The sequence below is a fragment of the Anolis carolinensis genome, chromosome 2 (genome assembly GCF_035594765.1).
Source record: "Anolis carolinensis isolate JA03-04 chromosome 2, rAnoCar3.1.pri, whole genome shotgun sequence".
Lineage (NCBI taxonomy): Eukaryota > Metazoa > Chordata > Lepidosauria > Squamata > Dactyloidae > Anolis > Anolis carolinensis.
In genome coordinates this window covers 24,486,300-24,506,735 of record NC_085842.1, presented here as the reverse complement: position 1 = coordinate 24,506,735, position 20,436 = coordinate 24,486,300, and the positions used below count along the sequence as shown (strand labels likewise).

Genomic DNA, 20,436 nt, shown 5'->3' with positions numbered 1-20,436 from the left:
GTGCTAAATTCGTAAATACAGTAATTACTACATAGCATTAATGTGTAATGAACTACTTTTTCTGTCAAATTTGTTGTATAACATGTTTTGGTGCTTAATTCGTAAAATCATAACCTATTTTGATGTTTAATAGGCTTTTTCTTAATCTCTCATTGTCCAACATATTCGCTTATCCAACATTCTGCCGGCCCGTTTATGTTGGATAAGTGAGACTCTACTGTATTTCAACATGGCCAAAGAGGGTTGGATTTGATAGCCTTTGAGGGTCTCTTCTAACTCTATGATTCTATGTTGCCTTAGAGAAGCAACAAGATAAATGCTTTAAATAAATGAAACAATACTGTTGCCGTTCTCCTAAATTCCAGGCCTTAATTTTAAAAATGAATGTAGAAATAATGAACAGGTTGAGCATAACTTTTGCCCTGCATTTGGAGTAGGTTGTGACTTATTTGAAGGCTTTACCGAAGTATTTCTTTGAATGTGCTTAGCATGTGGTCACTAAAGCTAACATCCAATATTCTGGTTACGATGAACAAAAATAAGCAGCAAGAATGTGGGATATTGAGGCAGCCACATAATTTTTAAACCAATCTGTTATAGAAGACATAAAGTTCCTTCAAGTATAAAAGCTTAACATTTTGCCAACATTTGTCACCATATTTTTGGTTTGCAGGCTGTTCTTTGCTCCATAGTTTGCTGTCTCCATTTCTTCTTGTGCCAAGAGGAAAATTCCCAGATGCTCATGTTCTCTTGTTGAGTTTGCTTACAGGAAAACAAATGCTGTGGCAGTGAATGCAAGGGAAGTGAAAGCTCTATCAGTGAATGCAAGAGAAGTGAAAGAAATTGTGTTATTTCTAAGGTGGACATGGCTGCTGCTTCTGATCCACGGGATCCTGTGGAGGATCTCTGTGAAGAAGCCACTTGTTCTAGCTGCCTGGGATTTATCATGGACCCTATGCTCTATGAATGTGGGCACACTTTCTGCCAAACTTGCCTGACCCAGTATGGTGGGAATTTGGAAACTACAGAAATCTCCTGCCCTCCCTGTAAGAAGGAAGCTCTGCAAAGGAATTTCGAGCCAAATAGGCAGTTGGCCAACTTTGTAGAAATAGCAGAGGAACGTAACTTCCAGGTGCTGAAGAGGGTTGAAGGCAGGGAGAGAGTCTGCGAGAAACATCAGGAGCCCCTGAAGCTGTTCTGTAAAGATGATGAAGCCTCCATCTGTGTGGTGTGTGACAAATCCAAGGAGCACAGAAATCACACAGTGATTCCTATGGAGGAAGCTGCTGAAGACTACAAGGTAAAAAAATTAGTCATGCAGTTGAATGAGGGAAAGCAACTCCTGTGGATGCTTTCTGGGAAATTCTCTGAAATAACATTTTCTTGGAGGAAAGCTATTGTCACTCAAAAAGGCTTTTTTGAAATAGGTAGATATATGATAGTAAACTGGATTATTATTATTATTGACACAATATATATATATGCTAGATTTTGTATCATGAAATCACAAGTCAAACATTTCCCAAGCATTTAGGACTGTATGATGTATTTTGGGATGATGTGTGCAGATCCCAGTAAGGTGGCCTTTTGCAGTTGACAGATTGTAATTTTGTTAATATTTATTGTTTTCAAATGCCAGCTGAGATCTTTTGCCACGCCACCCAGTGCATCAATTTCCACTGGGACCACATCTACTGGTTTATCCCAGAGCCTTTGCAGTTATTTGCCTTTGCCTTGTCATGGTGCTGCTGCTGGTGGTGGTGGTGGTGGGGGTTAACTGTTCCAAGGATGCTGAGAGCTGTGCTGGAGGTAGTGTAACTACCAGCAGGTCCAACCAAGCCAGAGAGGTCTCAGCTGAGAAATGGAACTAAGAGCACCTAACCCATTAGAATTATGGAGAAACAAACCAAAACGAAGTCTATACTCGCTCGGTCGTTGCCCAGGATAAAAAGGACTGCGGTGGATGCTGCTGATTCTGGACATCCATCGACAAGTGTGCTGTGGAATCAAAATCCAAATGAACAGTCACAGAAGCAGCAGAAAAAAAAAATGCCAGAAAATCGCACAATTCTCATTATTGTTATTATTATTACTACTACTAGAAGGAATCTCCTCAAGCAGACTCAAAGTGGCTAACATTAAAAGCATTTCAATACAATTCAAAATCTACAAATATACAAACAGAATTAAATATTAATGGTATTAAAATTTAGCTAAATGTCATAAAGCATATTGCAATGCTAATAATCAAAGCAAACCCTGACTTGATCTAAAGAATCTTCTTCTTTAAAAGCCTGCCTGAATAAAAAGTGCAAGAAGGACAGCAGGGAGGGGGTTGTTCTGGCTTCACTGGGAAGAAGGGGGTTCCAGAGTCGAGGGGCATTTGCCACCAAGAGAGAAGGCCTCCAACTCAGCTTGAGATGGAGGCGGTCACCACACCTTAGATCTTGTCAATATCATAACCTCTCACAATGTCCCTGGAAAACTCCAAAGTCACATAATGGGCTTTCACAAGAGCCTGAGGGTCTTCTTGTTACTATCTGATATGATCAAATTTATTCCCGAGAACTCTTCCTTAACTTTGTTTCCAAATCAGACCTCTCCCCAGGGGTTCCATTGAAGTGACCAGTTTCCTAAGCACCTTATGTTTACCTGGACTAACCGTTGCATTAATTGGAGCTGGGATATCAATACTCATTCCATCCCATTATCATTTGCCCCACCCAATCACGCCCCTCTCAGGGATGGATCAATAAACGACATAGCTGTTAAAATATAATAAATATGCTCTGTATTTTTAATCACAGTATGTCAGTTATTTGGAGTGTTGTCTCTGCTGACATCCTCTCTGGCCATTGAGAAATAAAACTCTGCCATCAACCCATATGTGTCTCATCTCGCCTTCTGAAACACTAGCCACGCTGGGCTCTGAACCTGCAGTTCTTGCAGAAGCTGAAATTGCATAACAGGATCTTCACTGGGCAACTTCTGATGGGATGATTTCTGTGTGTAGTGATCCTAACAACAATCAAAAGATGCTTTGCAACTATTTCCTATTTTATGCATTAAGAGATTTTTAATGGTAAAGAAGAGAATAAGAGAGAAAGCACACAATAGGCTAAGGTGGGGTGGGTGGCAAGTTGACAATCCACTTTCTTTGCTGCTACTGTAATATTCCCTTAATGTGTTTGGATGTTTATGTGATTAAAGGTCATTGGAAGGCCTTGTGAGTCATGGGAATGTACACTCTGTGAGGAAGAGGTTTTTAAAAATGTGTTTATTGTGAGCAGCAGCTAGAAGTGCAAAGAGGTCAACACTAGTTGATTTCCTGCCATTGAAAATACTGACTCAATCCATTGAAAATAAGGAAGATTCCTGTAACGGTTTAAAGGGGGATTGAGAAATATCTATCTGGGGTAGGGCCTACATAAGGGTCTATCATGGACACAAAAATTCAGATGATAGTGATCTATATTCTTAAATGCAGATAGGAGCACACATGCTTCAGTCACTGCTATTTAATTTAATTGTTTAATAATATGGGGCATGGCAAGCCATGGTTTCAGGAGGGCCCACTGCATTGGCTATAAGTGCATTTGTGAGCTATCTAAAATAGTACAAAATGAGCAGGGCCACCTCCACTGTTGGCAAGTGCACCTTCCTAGCATGTTTTTTTTTTTTTTGGCATCATTCACACATAAACACCCAATCACAAACATGTGCCACTCCTCCATCCTCTCATTATTCACAACATTGTTATTTTATGTGATGTGTTTAATAATGTTTAATGTTTTATTAGAGGAGAGTCAACTTTGATGTTTTATACATTTTTTATTGAGGGCATTGAATTGTTGTCAACACTGTGAACTGCCCTGAGTCCTCTTTGGGGTTGAGAAGGGCGGTATATAAATACCGCAAATAAATGAATAATAAATAAACATTTAGACATAAACACTCGTCCTTTCATTCACTCACTCACTCACACACATACATACATTCCACATACACATACATGCATTTACTGAACAAGGAAAAAAGTCAAATTCTTGTTTGAACAATGAATTTTTAACATGTTAAAAGATAGCCAAGGATGTATGGAATCTGTGGGTGCGTGCATCTACTCTGTAGAATTGAGGCAGTTTTATACCACTTTAACTGCCCTGGTTCAATACTATGGAATCTGGTATAGTTTAGTGCAGCACTAATACTCTTGGACAGAGAAGGCAAAAGACCTTATAAAACTACAAATCCCTCAATTCCACAACATTGACCAGTTAAAGTGGTGTAAAAGGAAGAGCTGAGGAGCTGAGAAGCCTCATCACCAAGGTGAAAGAAGAAAGTGCAAAAGCTGGGTTGCAATTAAGCATCAAGAAACCAAGATCATGGCAACTACACCTATTGATAACTGGCAAATAGAAGGAGAAAACGTGGAGGCAGTGACAGACTTTATATTTCTAGGCGCAAAGATCACTGCAGATGCAGACTGCAGCCAGGAAATCAGAAGACGTTTACTTCTTGGGAGGAGAGCAATGGCCAACCTTGACAAAATAAGAGCAGAGACATCACACTGGCAACGAAGGTCCGCATAGTCAAAGCAATGGTATTCCCCATAGTAACCTATGGATGCAAGAGCTGGACCATAAGGAAGGCTGAGCGAAGGAAGATAGACGCTTTTGTACTCTGGTGCTGGAGGAAAATCCCGAGAGTGCCTTGGACCGCAAGAAGATCCAACCAGTCCATCCTCCAGGAAATAATGCCCAGCTGCTCACTGGAGGGAAGATTACTAGAGGCAAAGCTGAAGTATTTTGGCCACATCATGAGGAGACAGGAAAGCTTGGAAAAGATCACGATGCTGGGGGAAATGGAAGGAAAAAGGAAGAGAGGTCGACCAAGGGCAAGATGGATGGACGGTATCCTTGAAGTGACTGAGTTGACCTTGAAGGAACTGGGGGCGGTGAGAGCCAATAGGGAGCTCTGGTGTGGACTGGTCCATGAGGTCACGAAGAGTCGGAGATGACTAAACGACTGAGCAGCAGCAGCAAAATAACATTAATTCAATATTTTTAAAGAGTTGGATGACACCTCTTCACCAGGCTGAACTTGCCCATCTCTTTCAGTCTCTCTTAAGTTTTGTTCTTCACACCTCTTTTCATCTGCACCATCCTTTTCCAAGCTCACTCACCAGGTAACCAACCTACCTGAGAGTCAGACTCATTGACTCAATGGGATTTGCTCTTCAGCAGGCGTTTCTCAGATTGTCAACCTTTGAACTAAAAGGACAGCAATTTGAGTTTATTCTCTTTCAATAAACGGGAAATGCTCAATCTCCTGGCAGCGATTTCCAAGCTGTGGGGAAAGCCCAGTTGCTGAAAGGAAAAGAAAAGCATATATTGTGAAACTAACATAGTTCGTTTCAGGCAGCAGCAGCACCAGCAGCAGCGAGCTATGGCTGCTGGAATTTCTTTTCAGGATCTTGCTCAAGAAGCCACTTGTCCCATCTGCCTGGAATATTTCAAGGATCCGGTGACCATCGCAGAGTGTGGGCACAATTACTGCCGAGCCTGCCTGGTCAAGTTCTGGGGGGAATCAGCTGTAGCCGGTCTCTGCCCTGAATGCAGAGAAACAGGTCAGCTGAAAAATCTCATCCCCAATCGGCCATTGTCCAACATTGTGAAAATACTGCCCACTGAGGAATATCATCTCCAAGAAGAAAATGTGGCAGAAGGACCAAGAACAGTCTGTGAGAAGCACCAGCAACCCCTCAAACTCTTCTGTAGGGACGATGTGACTCCTGTCTGCGAGCAGTGCAAGTTAACAGAAGAACATAAAGACCACGAGGTGATTCCTGGGGAGGAGGCTGCTCAGGAGTACAAAGTAGGTAACAACTCAAAATGGAGAGAGATAATTTGTGTCAGTTGTGCTTCTTCTGTGGGAATATTTGGTATGCACAGCAGAGTGTAGCATAGCCAGGGCTTGTGGTATGAAAGAGGAGATAACATATGCAAGATGCTCTGTAAGGGTTTTTTAAATTTTCATCATATATTTTTATTGATGGCAGGTAATACAGCTAAAGAGGTTACTAATTTTGATAGAAGACTCCCTAATGCTATTGTTATGTCATCATCATAATGCTCTTTCTCAAAATAAACGGCATTAAAAACTAAAAAAAAAAAGAGAAAGAGAAAATAATCTCTAAATGAAGGCAGGAATAGATTTATGTTGAATAACATAGATCTGGGGAACTCGAGGCGGCTCACAACACAAAAACAATATACATAATATCAAGCAAAAGGCTGTAAATCAAAAACAAAACACAATAAATTAAAGATAAAACAACAATCTTAGGTAAACATAGTTAAAACAGCTCATGGCTTTAATTGTTGTAGATAGAACACATTTCTAAAATTCAATCTTTTAGAAACCAGACGTGGTCCTTTTTTTCTTACCTCTTTTGTTTACCACCAAGTGAGTCATCTAGACACAAATCTCCCACTGTTTCTGTGGGTAGTTCTAACTTTTCTGTAAGTTGCAAAAGGAATGAGGAAGTGCTTTCTACAAACAGATGAATTACAAGCATTTCTTTTCCTCATCATGGATTTATATTTTCTACATGTGTTATCTTTCCTGATTGTGATGATCGGGCAAAAGTTTGGTTTTTTAAAGAAAACAATTAGGTTGCATGTATCTGCACATTTCTCTGGTTGTATAAATGCCATGGCTGTCAAACCCTTTGGTTTGAAGTCACAGTCTGCTCAGTCATTTTGGATAGCTGAGGTCTTAAACTCTGAAGGACAACGATATGACCCCTCAGACTATTCAATGATAAAAGGTAAAGGTTTCCCCTGACGTTAAGTCCAGTCATCTCCAACTCTGGGGGTTGGTGCTCATCTCCATTTCTAAGCCAAAGAGCCAGCGTTGTCCGTAGACACCTCCAAGGTCATGTAGCCGGCATGACTGCATGGAGCGCTGTTACCTTCCTGAAGGGAAGTCATAGGGAGGAGGGAGCAAGATTGTTTTCTGCTGCCCTGCAGACTAGGACACGGAACAATGGCTTCAAACTACAGGAAAGGAGATTCCACCTGAACATCAGGAAGAACTTCCTCACTGTGAGGGCTGTTCGACAGTGGAACTCTCTCCCCAGGGCCGTGGACTCTCTCCAACTCTACTATTCTATGATTCTATGATTCTATGCTGGAGTGGTACCTATTGATCTACTCACATTTGCATGTTTTTGAACTGCTAGGTAGGCAGAAGCTGGAGCTAATAGCCATACACACACACCTACATATACTAGCTATGAATACCATAGGGAAGGGTTAAAACCCCTATGGTGTTTGTTTTGCTGTTTGTGCCCATGTTCAGAAGATGTCACCTCTCTTTCCATCCCTGTGAGAATTTGATTTTGAAAATAATGGAAACAAGGATTGGAGATAAAGCTTGAGGGAAAACAGTTTTCCCCTTGATAACCCTTTCAGGAGTGAACTTCCCTTCCGAAGGATAGATTCCTCTCGCTTCCTGTTTTCTCAGCCTTGTTCTTAACTAGGAGTCATTTCTAACTCAGGGATGGCCTGTAGTCTGAAGAACAACATTGTCACACAAACATGACAGTCCTAAGGGATGAAGTATGAAGTAGCAACGAAAATAATTATATGGTTGGGGGACCGCACAACATGAGGAACTGTATTAAAGGGCTGTGGCATTAGGAAGGTTGAGAACCATTGTTCTAACTGAAACCTCATGGTCCCACTTCTGCTTTTTCCAGCTTTGCATGCAGACCTCTCTCTACTCTATGTGTTTGAAGACATGTCGTGTTTGGAGGTTTTTTTCCTCTTTTTGAACCTTAGAAATAATGGAGTTAGAGAGAAGCTGTTAGAAATTGTGGGAGTTGAAGTTTGAAAAACCTGGGAGGGCTGAAGGTTGCTCATGCCTGGTATATACTCATGTATAAGTTGACCTCGTGTATCAGTGTTGACTTATTAAGGGACATTCTGTGAAGAGAAGGAGGCACCAATACCGCTTCAGGGAGCTATCTGCCCATGAAGACTACAGCCATTTCCATGGTCATTAAAAAGGTCAGAGGTAATGCTGTGGTGAAGAGAGCAGAAGGGATCGGTGCTTCTTTTAGGTTCTCCTGGGATGAACTAAGCTTTTCCCTTTCACCCCTTTGCTCAAAGAAGGAGATAGTGTGTGTTTATGTATGCATGCATATATATGTGTATATGAGTTAAAGTACAGCACGCCAGGGTTTTATGATTGCTTTTTTTTAAAAAAAATTAAATTTTCTAGACTTATACGAGGGTTGAATGAAAAGTAATTCCTTCACCTTTGTAACTCCACAACAGATGGCAGTCCTGGTATGCGGCAGGTACTGGCTTGTTCAGTAGACTCTCCTCTACAGTTCCATTTGGCGGGAAGCCTTAGCATTGAACGGTTGTGTTGTTAAAGTGTGAAGTATGGAACCCTGTGCAGACGTTCGGTCAATGCGACTTAAGCAAGGTGCAGCATCCTGGGTACCCATCGTGCACAGATCTTCCAATCGTTCAGCAAAGCAATAATGTGACCCACATGTTCTTGTGAAATGCCGATTATGCTTGATATTGCTCTCTGAGTGATACGATGATCGTCCTAATCAATCTGTCAACCTTTTGCTTGTGAAACTGTGTGGTTGCTGTCACAGGACGTCCAACTCTTTGTTTGTCATGCAAGTCAGATGTTCCCACCTCAACATCTTTAAACTTGCTCGTCCAACGATGCACAGGACTCACATCAATACAATCACCATAAACAGCTTGCATTGTCTATGAATCTCTTTTGGGGTGACACCTTCTGCTGTCAAGAATTAAGTGACTGTACGTTGCTTAAGTTGCATTGACCTGCCGTCTGTGCAGGGTTCCATACTTTGCACTTTAACAACACAACTGTTCAATGCTAAGGCTTTCTGCCAAATGGAACTGTAGAGGAAAGTCTATTGAACAAGCCAGTACCTGCCGCATACCAGTACTGCCATCTGTTGAGGAGTTATGAAGGTGGAGGGATTACTTTTCATTCAACCCTCGTATATATGGTATTTCTCTCCATTTTGTACCCAGTCTTCCATACCCTGCAAACCATAGATGAATTTTTGGGTGGCTTTTTCTGTCTATATATATGTATGTATGAACCTCGGAAAATGAGACAAACTTAACCTGAACCTTTTTCCCCTCTAGAATCAGATCTGTTGTTGCATACCTAATCTCAGGAAGGTGGAAGAGAAGCTTCTGTCATCTCAAGAAGACACTGTTCAGGAAACTCAACGTCTGCTTGTAAGTCTTATTCCTACTGGAAATGGGTCCTCTCCAAGAAAATAGCGATGTGATTCCACTTTAACTGCAGTGACTGCATCTCATTGGAATTTTGGAATTTATAGTTTGGAGACCTCCCCGACCCCCAGCAGCTCCCTGCAAACCACAGGAGTCTATAGAATATTAAAGTGGATTCATAGATGTATGGGGGCAATGTAAATGGACTTCAGTGACTGCCATGCCTGTTGGAGTTGGTGATCAAAAGTGGTGGCCATTTCATGGTAGATGATAACCAGGGGCTTAAAAATGCAACAACTGATAAAAGAAAACTCAAAATACTAACACAAAATTACAGTAATTATGCTTAGGGACAACTAGCTTGCCTAGGACACTGAATCAGACTGAAACCTAATTCCAGCTAACAGATGGAAGCATACAAAACTCAGCTTTTTTTTTTTTTTTGAGCAATATACCGTATGTTTTCTCAGCATAGTTCATCAACGTGTCTCTTAGGCCCCTTCCAGACTGCCCCTCTATCTCAGCATTTGATCCTAGATTATCTGGTTATTTCTGGTTATCAGGCAGTGGGGACTCATACAATCCAGTTAAAAGCAGATAATCTGGAATTAGTTCGCACAATGTCATTCTAAACTCATCTCAGCTGGTTTTGGCAGGGGTTAGACTGGATGGCCCTTGCAGTTTCTTCCAAAATTATGAATTTTATTCATTGATATCCCACCTTTCTCCCTATAATGGGACTCTGCCATACAGGAATATACCATTAAAGCATGCTGGCTAACCAGACTCTGCTTAAAAACTTTCAGAGAAGGAGGCGCCACAATACTCCAAGGCATAATATTCCAATTTTGAACAGCTGTTACCCTCAGAAAGCTCTTCCTAATGTTTAAGTGGAATCTCAAAACATTCCTAGTTCCCTGAACTGCTTGTCACAGGACTTGGGCTGTCTTTTTCAAACTAAACATGCCCAGTTCGCCAAGCTGCTGAATATCACTCCCATCCATTCACACAGCTATTTTAACGGGAGAGAGAGTTTGATGCTGGGCACTTCATTAAAAAAAATCCCCCAGCTAGGCCTGGGCTAGAAAAATGCAATTTTTTATTTTTGTATTACCTTTGTTTTAAATTGATCAAAATGTGTGACTGTTAGTCACCCTGAAATGGATCCCCCGATGGCATAGTGGGTTAAAGCCTCGTGACTTGAAGGTTGGGTTGCTGACCTGAAAGTTGCCAGGTTTGAATCCAACCTGGGGAGAGTTCGGATGAGCTCCCTCTATCAGCTCCAGCCCCATGCAGGGACATGAGAGAAGCTTCCCTCAAGGATGGTAAAAACATCAAAACATCCAGGCGTCCCTTGGGCAACGTCCTTGCAGACAGCCAATTCTCTCACTCCAGAAGCGACTTGCAGTTTCTCAAGTCGCTCCTGACATGAAAAAAAGTCGCCTTGAAACCCCTCAGGGAGGGTGGTGTATAAATAATGTAAATAACAACAATAATACATAAATAGGCTAACCATCCCTGCTTTCTCCTTCCTTCTGTTTGCTTCTTCTAGGAAAAAGCAGAAGGAGACAGACAAAAGATGGTGGATACATTCAAAGAGTTGCACCAGCTTCTGGAAATATCAGAGAAAACTTTTCTGGGTCAGCTGAACAATACAAAAAAGGAGATTGAGGAGGAAAAGGTGGAACACCTGGCCAGGATTTCAAGGGAACTCTCCTCTCTGACGATACTGATCCAAGAGATGGAGGAGAAATGCCAACAGCCGGCCAGTGAACTCTTAGAGGTGAGGCTGACTCCATGCACTTCTCCTTGAATGAGATTGATCAGTGGATCAAATAAAATATTTTTTTAAAATTGTGTCAGAAGCGACTTGAGAACATACTGCTAGTCGCTTCTGGTGTGAAAGAACTGGCAGTCTACAGAGACGTTGCCCAGGGGATGTCCGGATGTGTTAGCTGGGAGGCTTCTTTCATGAACCCACAAGCTAGAGCTGACAGATGGGAACTCACCCTGTCTGGCAGATTCAAACTGGCAACCTTCAGGTCAGCAACCCAGCCTTTAGGTCAGCAGTTCAGCCGCCACAAGGATTTAACACATTGCACCACTGTGGTTCCCTAAATAAAGTATGACATTTTGGTAGCCATAGTTGGCCCATTCTATGCATCTGCCATTCCTTCCATTTCCACCCAATGTAACATGTTGCTGTTGCCCTAAGAAGTCAACTTTGCAGGGATTTATTTACAATGCAGTTCATTCACATACAGTCTGATGGAGGGTCAAGCTGCATCTTGATTTAAGGTGAAGAAATGCATTTAGTCCCAGGTTGGGGATGGGTGGGCAAGGAGGACCTAACCTGCCTGACTTTTAGAAGAAAGGTGATAATTCTTATTCCCCAAATAAATTCAGTACTTCAAAGTTTTGGGATATCCTCACTTTCAGGTTGGTGGGTGGAACTCTTTACAGCAGACCAGCCTTCCTTCTAATGTTCATCATTTAACTGCTGTGACAGCTCCCTCCTCATCTTTTACTACTCTACTTACCTGATTTTTATGATGCCGGGTTGAGTGTCAGCTAGTCTCTTCTTTGCGCTTTCTCTTCTTTACTGCATGTCAACAATTTGCTGGGGCTGGACTGTGGTGCAGCTGGTTAGTAACCAGCTGCAATAAATCACTACTGACCGAGAGGTCATGAGTTTGAAGCCAGTCTGGGTCGGATTGAGCACCCGACCATTAAAATAGCCCAGCTCATAGTTTACCTAAGCAACCCGAAAGATAGTTGCATCTATCAAGTAGGAAATTTAGATATCACTTATGTGGGGAGGCTAATTTAGCTAATTAACACCATAAAAATCATCCAGCAGCATGCAGAAAGGAATGAAGAAGTAATCCATCAAGGACTAGGTGTCACAGTGGATGAGGAAACAGCAGTTCCTCCTGTGGCCGGAATCGAGTGTATTCTCACGAAGCTGAAAGCTGGAAAATGTTAAAGTGCCTGTGTCTTTGTCTCTGCCTCTGTCTGTATGTCGTATGGCATCGAATGTTTGCCATGTATATGTACATTGTGATCCACCCTGGGTCCCCTTTGGGGTGAGAAGGGCGGAATATAAATACTGTAAATAAATAGTTTCCAGCATCACAGGAAGTAGCCAGAGAGGAAAGGAGGAGGTAAGAAAGCAGGCAACTGTTAGTAGGAGTTGGAGTCAAGTAGGATAGATGCAAGGCCTAAATATTTTATGTAATCTGTGATTGCTATCATAGTTTTATGTTGTGTCTGTAATTGCTATCACAGTCTTATAGTTTTAATGGTCTTATTCTATTGTTATATTTGTTGACTTGATTATGCCGTGAACCACTTTGACTCCCCCCCCCCCCCCCCCAGGAGTGAGAAAGCTGGTATATAAAGGCAATAAATAAATAAATGTCGGATTTGGATTACAATCTAAGAAGATTGGTTTGGTCAAAAAGCCCACCTTGAATTGGAGGGGCATTATGAGCCACCTCTTCACATTCAGAGGCAAAGAATTCTGAATTTCATTGATACCTGTATAAAGATAATGTATCTCCTCACTGCCTTGCCTTTGAGAGATGTGTACATAGTAGTTTGCTTCCAGATAGCCCCAACTCACCCCATAAGTCCTTGGTGGCTGAGGGCTGTTCAGTGTCTAGCCCATGAAGGACATTAATTTCCTTCTTTCTTCTTTTTCCCTTTTAGGATGTGAGAAGCATCTTGCAAAGGTGAGCAAAGCCCACTTGTTTCCATACTCCCCCCGACACAGCAAAGGCATAGTGTAGCACATGCCTCCATATCACTGTTCTCTGGCTCTCATTCCAGTTTTCATCTCAGTGTGTGTTCCCCTTGCACCATACACCGATCCTTGCCCCAAGATGGTTCATTGGTATTCCCCTATGTGGTCTGGCTGTATTGGGTGTAATGCACAAAAATAAAGTATTACCCTACAAATAAGAATTCTGTCCTCAAATGAAAAATTTTCTTCCATTCTCAATTTTTTTTTAGCATTGTACTAATCTAAAATGTTTGTTGAGCATTTAGAATGCAGCTTAGGAATCCAAAGAAAAGGAATAGGCTAAGTGACCAAATGAAAAACAAACATATCAAATAGCAGAGTTCTAGGTGTGGATGACTTTCAATTTTTCACTCCCAGTAATGCTAGGAATTTTGGCCTGAAGGAGGAAAAATCATTTTGTGGGTAAACTTACTGTTTCGGGGAGCGATGCCAATATTTTGCATTACCCATAACTTCACTGCTGCTTCCTTTCATGGATACCACAGCGGTCTTTTAAATATGTTTCCATTTCGCATTGTCTTCTGAGGACAATATATACAATATTCACTAGTGTTGTGCTTTTGTATGGAATTGCTGTTCGTTTTGTGTAGTTTCATTCATTTCATCTCATATTGTATTTGCTCCCGCTAACAAAAATGGGGTGCCTATACAAACAGAATTTTCATCTGGTTTACAAAAAAATGAACATTTTCGGACCATTGGCTGCAATTGGAGGGCTTCTGAGGCTCACCCCCCCCCCCCCACACACACACTCAATTTTTGGGCTAGAGGGGTGAAAATTCCCACACACGGAGAACGTTTCGACCGCTTTTAGCCCACCAACTTTTAAAACGTTTGACTCTTCCCCAGAGTACTATTGTTATTAATATTAGCATTATTAACACCTATTGGCATATATCAGCTGTCATAGGGAAGCAGACTTCTCTTAGACTCAGCTACTCAGAGTAACTATTGTTATTATTATTATTATTATTATTATTAATACCCATTGGCACACATCAGATGTCATGGGGAAGCAGCCCTCTGTCAGTACCTGCTTATTGTTACGGGGGCGAAATGAAATAAAAAGGAAAGCAAGCATGATGACTGTGCAGCTTTTATTTTCGCGTTGCCTCTCATTTCCTAGAAAAATGTCGTTTTGTGTAGATGAATGGTTGAAACAAAACAATAGCATGAAGGAAACGAAGGATTTTTTTCGTGCACATCTCTAATATACACTACTAATTAGGTTGTGGGAAACCTGCAACAGCAATGAGGGGGCGAGAAAGACATTTTCCTCAGAACTACTGGGAAGGGAAAGAATTAGAATCATAGGGAAACTTCAAAAATCATCCAGTTCAACTCTCTTCTGCCATGTAGAAATACACCATTAAAGCACTCCTAAGAGGTAACCACTCAATCTCTTTTCTGGTGGATGTGTAATGACGGTTTCCTCTCTCAACAAGGTCTGAAATGAAGGAGAAGTCTGAGATGCCCCTGCCGTTTCCTTCCATTTTGAAGTGGCTGGTCTGGGCCTCCTGGACGGATAATGTCTATCTCGAGAGCATCACAAAGCAGTTGAAAGGTAAGAAGGAATGGATGTGAGGATTTCACAGCGGAAGTTGTCTTGGTTGAACAGTGAACACTAGAAATAATCTTGGAGGATTGCCTCCAGAGTGGTCTTAGTGCTAGAGCTCAAACATCAAAGAAAACATCATTTCCCTGTGCAATAGATTTTTTCTGATGATAAAACCAATGAAAGCAGCTGTAGGAAAATGCAGTCAGGGTATAGATAAATGTGATATTATTTCCGTTTAAGTGAAGAAAGTCTAGAGAAAAAATGGGGAAAGGTTTAAACTTCCTCCTCATGTGTTCAGTGCTACTGAAGTGGATCAAGGATACAGATTCTGCCTTGAAAATAAAACAAAATAAGGGAGATTCTAACATTGTCCTCAGAACTATCCTCAGAAGTTTTACTTCAAGCTTAACTGAGAACTGCCTCTTGCAAATTATTTTTTCAATTACCTGAAATCCTCTTGTTTAGTCCTGATTAGAAAAGACCCAATGTGGATTGCTAAGGAAAGGAAAGTTACCGTCTCCCAAAGCAGTTGCTTTATTCTCAGCTCAAGAAAGGAAAACAAAATGTCAGTGGACAGCAAAGGGGATTTAAAAATGGCTTAAAGCTAACCTGAAAAAATGTGGCATAAACACTGGGAAACTCTGTTATGGATTGTTCAGTGCATGTAACCCATTAATCCAGTGATACAATGCACAGTTTAGCCAATTCAAAAAATATGCAACACAAATATGAAGAATGCAAAAAACAGAAATTTACTCTTAAGTATTCAGAGCAGTGAATTCAAAAAAAAAAATCAGCAGTATAGTCGCAATTCCTTTTGTGTATTAAACTCACAAATACTCCATAGAAATAAATCTTCCAATGTTCCTTAGATGTAGAAATACTGGCCAGCAAGAAATGGAGCTGCTGCCAGTCAGAAAGTTTATGCTGAATGGAAAGGCTTCCAGCAAATGTTCAGCAAGCTCAACTTCCAACAAGGCTTCCAGGAGCAAACACAAAATAATCCCAACTCATCATGGGACAAACTCTCTCCAGTTATACACCTCTGGGAGTTGCCCAAACTAATCAACCCTGATTACCTTGCCTGTGGTTGCAATTAACCCGTACGTGTTTTTCTCTTAACACAGAGACATACCTGCATACCAGGGGATGATTCTACTTCAACTTAGCCATATCCCTAAACAAACTCTGGCTCTCGAGCATTGTCACTGGAGGTCAGATGTTACCAATAGTGCCATGGATATTGAAGAGGCAGGAATAGAGGGCAAAAGGGAGAAACATATCAAGAGAAAGGCACCTCAAGCCAATTCTTGTCGGGACCTCATTCCATCTGGAAATCAATGTCCTCACTATGGAAGAACATGCAAATCCAAAATAGGTCTCTACAGTCCCACCAGCAAGACTCTATGTTTGGAAGATAATCATACCTGGTCACGAGTGACAGCCTATGGTATGATTATTAAGAAGGGGAAAAACAATGACAAAGTTTATTGATATAACTTTAAAGTGGTTGATTGATACATTGTAATAGTTGAAAGAATTCCTCTACCTTGACTCAGGAGTTGACCAAAATACAGAGTGTAGTGAAAACATCAGAACACCAAGACTTGGAAAGGCAGCTATAAAATAAGTAAGATCCTGAAGTGTAAAGACACATAATAAAATATCCAAGTCAGAATCATGCAGGCCTATAATGGTTCTAGTTTTTATATATGATTAGGAAAGCTGGGCCTTGTAGAAAACTGTCAGAATAAAAATAAGCTCATTTGAAATGTGATGCTGGAGAAGAGGTCCATGGCTACTCGTAGATAGCATGAACTGCTACAAAGGAACCTGGATTCTCCTTAGAAGCAAATTATGAGTAAACTGTTGCTATCATACTTTGGAAATATCATGAAATGATGTGGCTCATTGGAAAACATGATAATGCTTGGGAAAGTGGAAGTCAGTATGAAAGAAGACAGGCTACTTTACAGATCCATTGATTTGATAAAGGAAACCATGGTCATAAAACTTAACTAGGGCAGGGTTGTTGTGTGTTTTCTGGTCTGTATGGCCATGTTCCAGAAGTATTCTCTCCTGACGTTTCGCCCACATGTATGGCAGGCATCCTCAGAGGTTGTGAGAGGTATAATCTCTGAGGATGCCTGCCATAGATGTGGGTGAAACGTCAGGAGAGAATACTTCTGGAACATGGCCCTACAGCCTGGAAAACACACAACAACCATGCGATTCCAGCCATGAAAGCCTTCGACAACACATTAACTAGGGCAGTTGATGGCTGGGGTTCTTTCATTCATAGGGTCACCATAAGTTAAATTTAGTTTGATAGTGAATAACAACAGCAACAGCAACAACAAGGTCAAGCCATCCATCCATCCAACTGATTATATATATTTTTACTCCCTGAAATACTAAACAAAGAGGTCATTCTACTTGTTTCTTCTTTCTAGTCACAACTGTCAATCCAAAGTTTTACAGTAACAAGTAAACAACCAACTCAAAGCACTGGGTGAGCCTGTCTTTGCACAGAACAATTGCATGGGGTAACCTTTTTTGTGCCAATGCCTTCCTTGACAATCCCTTGGCAATTTGGTACCAATTCGCAGGCACCCCCTTTCTCTGTTGTACCCTTTTTATGCAATTGTGATGAAAACTGATGAATCAAAATGGGACAGTGAATCAATCTTGGCTATAACTGTTCTCCTCTCATGTTTTCTTGACATTACCTTAGATCAGGCATGGGCAAACTTGGGTCCTCCAGGTGTTTGGACTTCAGCTACCGGCTGTTGGGATTTGTGGGAGTTGTAGTCCAAAATACCTGGAGGGCCAAAGTTTGCCCAAGCTTGCTTTAGATTCTTGCATTTTAGATTATTTCACAATATTTGAAAAACACATGAATGAAATAATTCCATTTTGTTTCCTTCTACAGATTCCTTGCATGTTGGAGTTGAGCTGCATAAAGGTAACTTTTGGCAACTGACAAGGGGCCTGAGTCCCTTTGGGGAGAAAGGATGATATATAAATAAAGTTTATTATTATATTACAGTAGAGTCTCACTTATCCAACACTCGCTTATCCAATGTTCTGGATTATCCAACACATTTTTGTAGTCAATGTTTTCAATACATCGTGATATTCTGGGGCTAAATTCATAAATACAATAATTACTACATAGCATTACTGCGTATTGAACTACTTTTTCTGTCAAATTTGTTGTATAACATGATGTTTTGGTGCTTAATTTGTAAAATCATAACCTAATTTGATGTTTAATAGGCTTTTCTTTAATCCCTCCTTATTATCCAACATATTTGCTTATCCAACATTCTGCCGGCCCATTTATGTTGGATAAGTGAGACTCTACTGTATTTAAGTTTAAAAATCAATTTGGGAATTTACCAGAGGTTCTCTTTTGGGGGTGCTTTGATTGTGCTTTTCCTGAATGGCAGGGAATTGAACTAGTTGATATTGTTTATCTTCTTTCCCCTTGTCCCTCCTATATAGAATTTTTGACATTCGATCCAGTCACAGCTCATCCCTGCCTCATCCTGTCAAAGGATGAAAAAAAGCTGAAGATGGAAGAGGAATATCGAGATTTGCCCAGCCATCCAGAGAGATTCAACCAAGTCCCTGCTGTTCTGGCGAAGGAAGGCTTTTCTTCCGGAAGACATTTCTGGGATGTCGAAGTGGGACTTGAGAAGGAGTGGGCCATGGGAGTCGCCAGGAAATCTGTGCGGAGAAAGGGTGCGCTTGGTTTTGGTGCCAAAGAAGGGATCTGGGTCATCGGGACGTGGGGGTCTCATTACTTGGCTCTCAACCATCCTGACTTCAACATCGTGCGCCCAAGTGAGCCACTCAAGAAGATCAGAGTATTCCTGAACTATCTCGGGGGCACCATAGCCTTCTTTGACCTTAAGACAACACGGCTGCTCTTCACCTTTTCGGGCGCACAGTTCTTTGGAGAACCAGTATACCCGTTTTTTTTCCTGAATGGGAAATCTCAATTTAGGCTTGCCAGCAGTTAGTTACTTACTTAGACAATCACTCGTTGTCCGAGTATGATGGCCTTCCAAGTGCAGTGTCCTGGCGGTGGATACGTATGTGACTGTGGAGCCCTATTCTTGACCCGCAAGTTCTTCCACAGTGAGGACATTGGTTTCCAGGTGGAAGGCAATCCTGGTTTGGGTTGGCTTGACATGCCTTTCTCTTGGCACATTTCTTCCTTTTGGCCTCCATTCAGCAGTTAGTCAGATGTCCTGCACAGGCTCTGCTGACACTAGACTCCAAACACACAATTAAAACCACGTTTTGAAATCATGGAAATTTGAGGCGCTTGCTTTTTGAAAACCTTGGCACAACACATAATTAAAGTTGGGACTCCCCATCTCTGATGTTGTGAGGAGAGGAGAGCATGGAAATAATTAATTACTTCTAACAATTATATTTTTTTCCTTTGGTCACCTGTGTTTGAAAGGGAGTGGCGGCGGGTAGAATAAGTATCTGGCTATGTCTGAACAGCCGGATGTGAAATGATGACGTTATCGAATTGAAGATCTATCTTTTCTGACAGGTCTATTCAGTCAATTGTACACTGTGAATATTAAATTGGATCTCATTGCTATGAATGGTTTTAATAGGTTTTCATCTTATGTCCTTTAAAATATTATTTTAATGGTCTTACATTTCATCTATGTGCTTTAAATATGTTATACTTCCTCCACCCTTGAGGAGAGGTGGTTAAGAAATAAATTTTATTTTATTTTCTGCCCATTTAATCATGCAATTTTTTACTGTTTCCTCTTCTGTGGACCACTCCAATAGTTTATTATAAGTTTTTGTAATTATCTTATTTTCCGTTTCTAAGATTTTATCCCAAAATTGCTCACTTTGGCTGAATTCAATTTCTCTATCTTTATTGTACTGTTCCTTAATCTGTAGATAGTGTAGCCAGGAGATGTGGGTAAAATGTCAAAAATCATTGTTCTCACTCTTTCGTTGTTATCTAATTATTTTATATACCAATAAAATTTATTTTAAAAAAAAGAAATAAATTTTATTTTTGTTATATTGTTGTTGTTTGCTGAGGTTCTTGGTATAATCCTGAGGTTTCAACAACTGAAGTTACAGCCATATCTCAGTTGACAAAACCTCTGATAAAAAAGCTTCTTTTCACAAAGTTTTTTTACATCTGCCCAAGCTGTCTTCCACAACCTCATCTACACCCTTTGAAACTGCATTATATAGTCAGTGTAGACCAGACATAGGCAAATTTAGGTCCTCCAAGTGTTTTGGACTCCAAGTCCCACAATTCCTAATAGCTGGTTTGCCCATGTCTGTAGCAAGCCACATTATATGACTCTACACAACACTGACCATATAATGTAATTTCATTATATGGCAATGTGGATGTGGCCCACCTCATGGTCTGTCTAGCTTGATCTTTTTTAAAATCAGTATCAGTGCTGTGAAACTGGTGAAGGAGAACGGGAGGAATACGGATTTTCTGCTTTAGGTTGCAGCAGCATATCTGCAGTGAACAATCCAATAAACAATCCTGGGAAAAAGCAACATTCTATTCTAAGTTATTCTATTGAAGCTGTGTATGTATGCCTACAGCAGGCAAGGTAACAGCATCATCTCCAGAATCACTTAATGAGTTTACTGAAGCAGATTAACAAAGTAAAAGCGGGGGGGGGGGGGGGGGGAGCAGATCCTTCACCAGTTGCCTGCCAACATGTATGCATGCATGTATACATACACACACATACACA

At 41.0% G+C, this 20,436-nt stretch overlaps 1 protein-coding gene across 2 annotated transcripts; it reads left to right on the top strand.

Moving 5' to 3' along the window:
- The first annotated feature begins 769 nt into the window (after window positions 1-769).
- LOC103278063 (E3 ubiquitin-protein ligase TRIM39) lies at window positions 770-19,716 on the top strand. 2 transcript variants are annotated; one of them, XM_062973621.1, is made up of 7 exons: window positions 770-1,300; window positions 9,207-9,302; window positions 10,852-11,082; window positions 13,011-13,033; window positions 14,550-14,668; window positions 17,595-17,627; window positions 18,170-19,716. In XM_062973621.1, the coding sequence occupies exons 1-7, from the start codon at window positions 866-868 to the stop codon at window positions 18,688-18,690; spliced, it is 1,458 nt and encodes a 485-aa protein (XP_062829691.1). In that variant the 5' UTR covers window positions 770-865; the 3' UTR covers window positions 18,691-19,716. The 2 variants fall into 2 exon arrangements, with proteins under 2 accessions (XP_062829691.1, XP_008103932.2); XM_008105725.3 differs by lacking the exon at window positions 770-1,300 and adding an exon at window positions 5,305-5,874.
- The last annotated feature ends 720 nt before the right edge of the window (window positions 19,717-20,436 follow it).

Excerpts from the sequence above, each read along its gene's own strand:
- LOC103278063 (XM_062973621.1), top strand. The coding sequence starts at position 866 with ATGGCTGCTGCTTCTGATCCACGGGATCCTGTGGAGGATCTCTGTGAA. Across the intron at positions 1,301-9,206 it reads AAGCTGCTGAAGACTACAAG|AATCAGATCTGTTGTTGCAT; the intron begins GTAAAAAAATTA and ends TTTCCCCTCTAG. Across the intron at positions 17,628-18,169 it reads TGGAGTTGAGCTGCATAAAG|AATTTTTGACATTCGATCCA; the intron begins GTAACTTTTGGC and ends CCTCCTATATAG.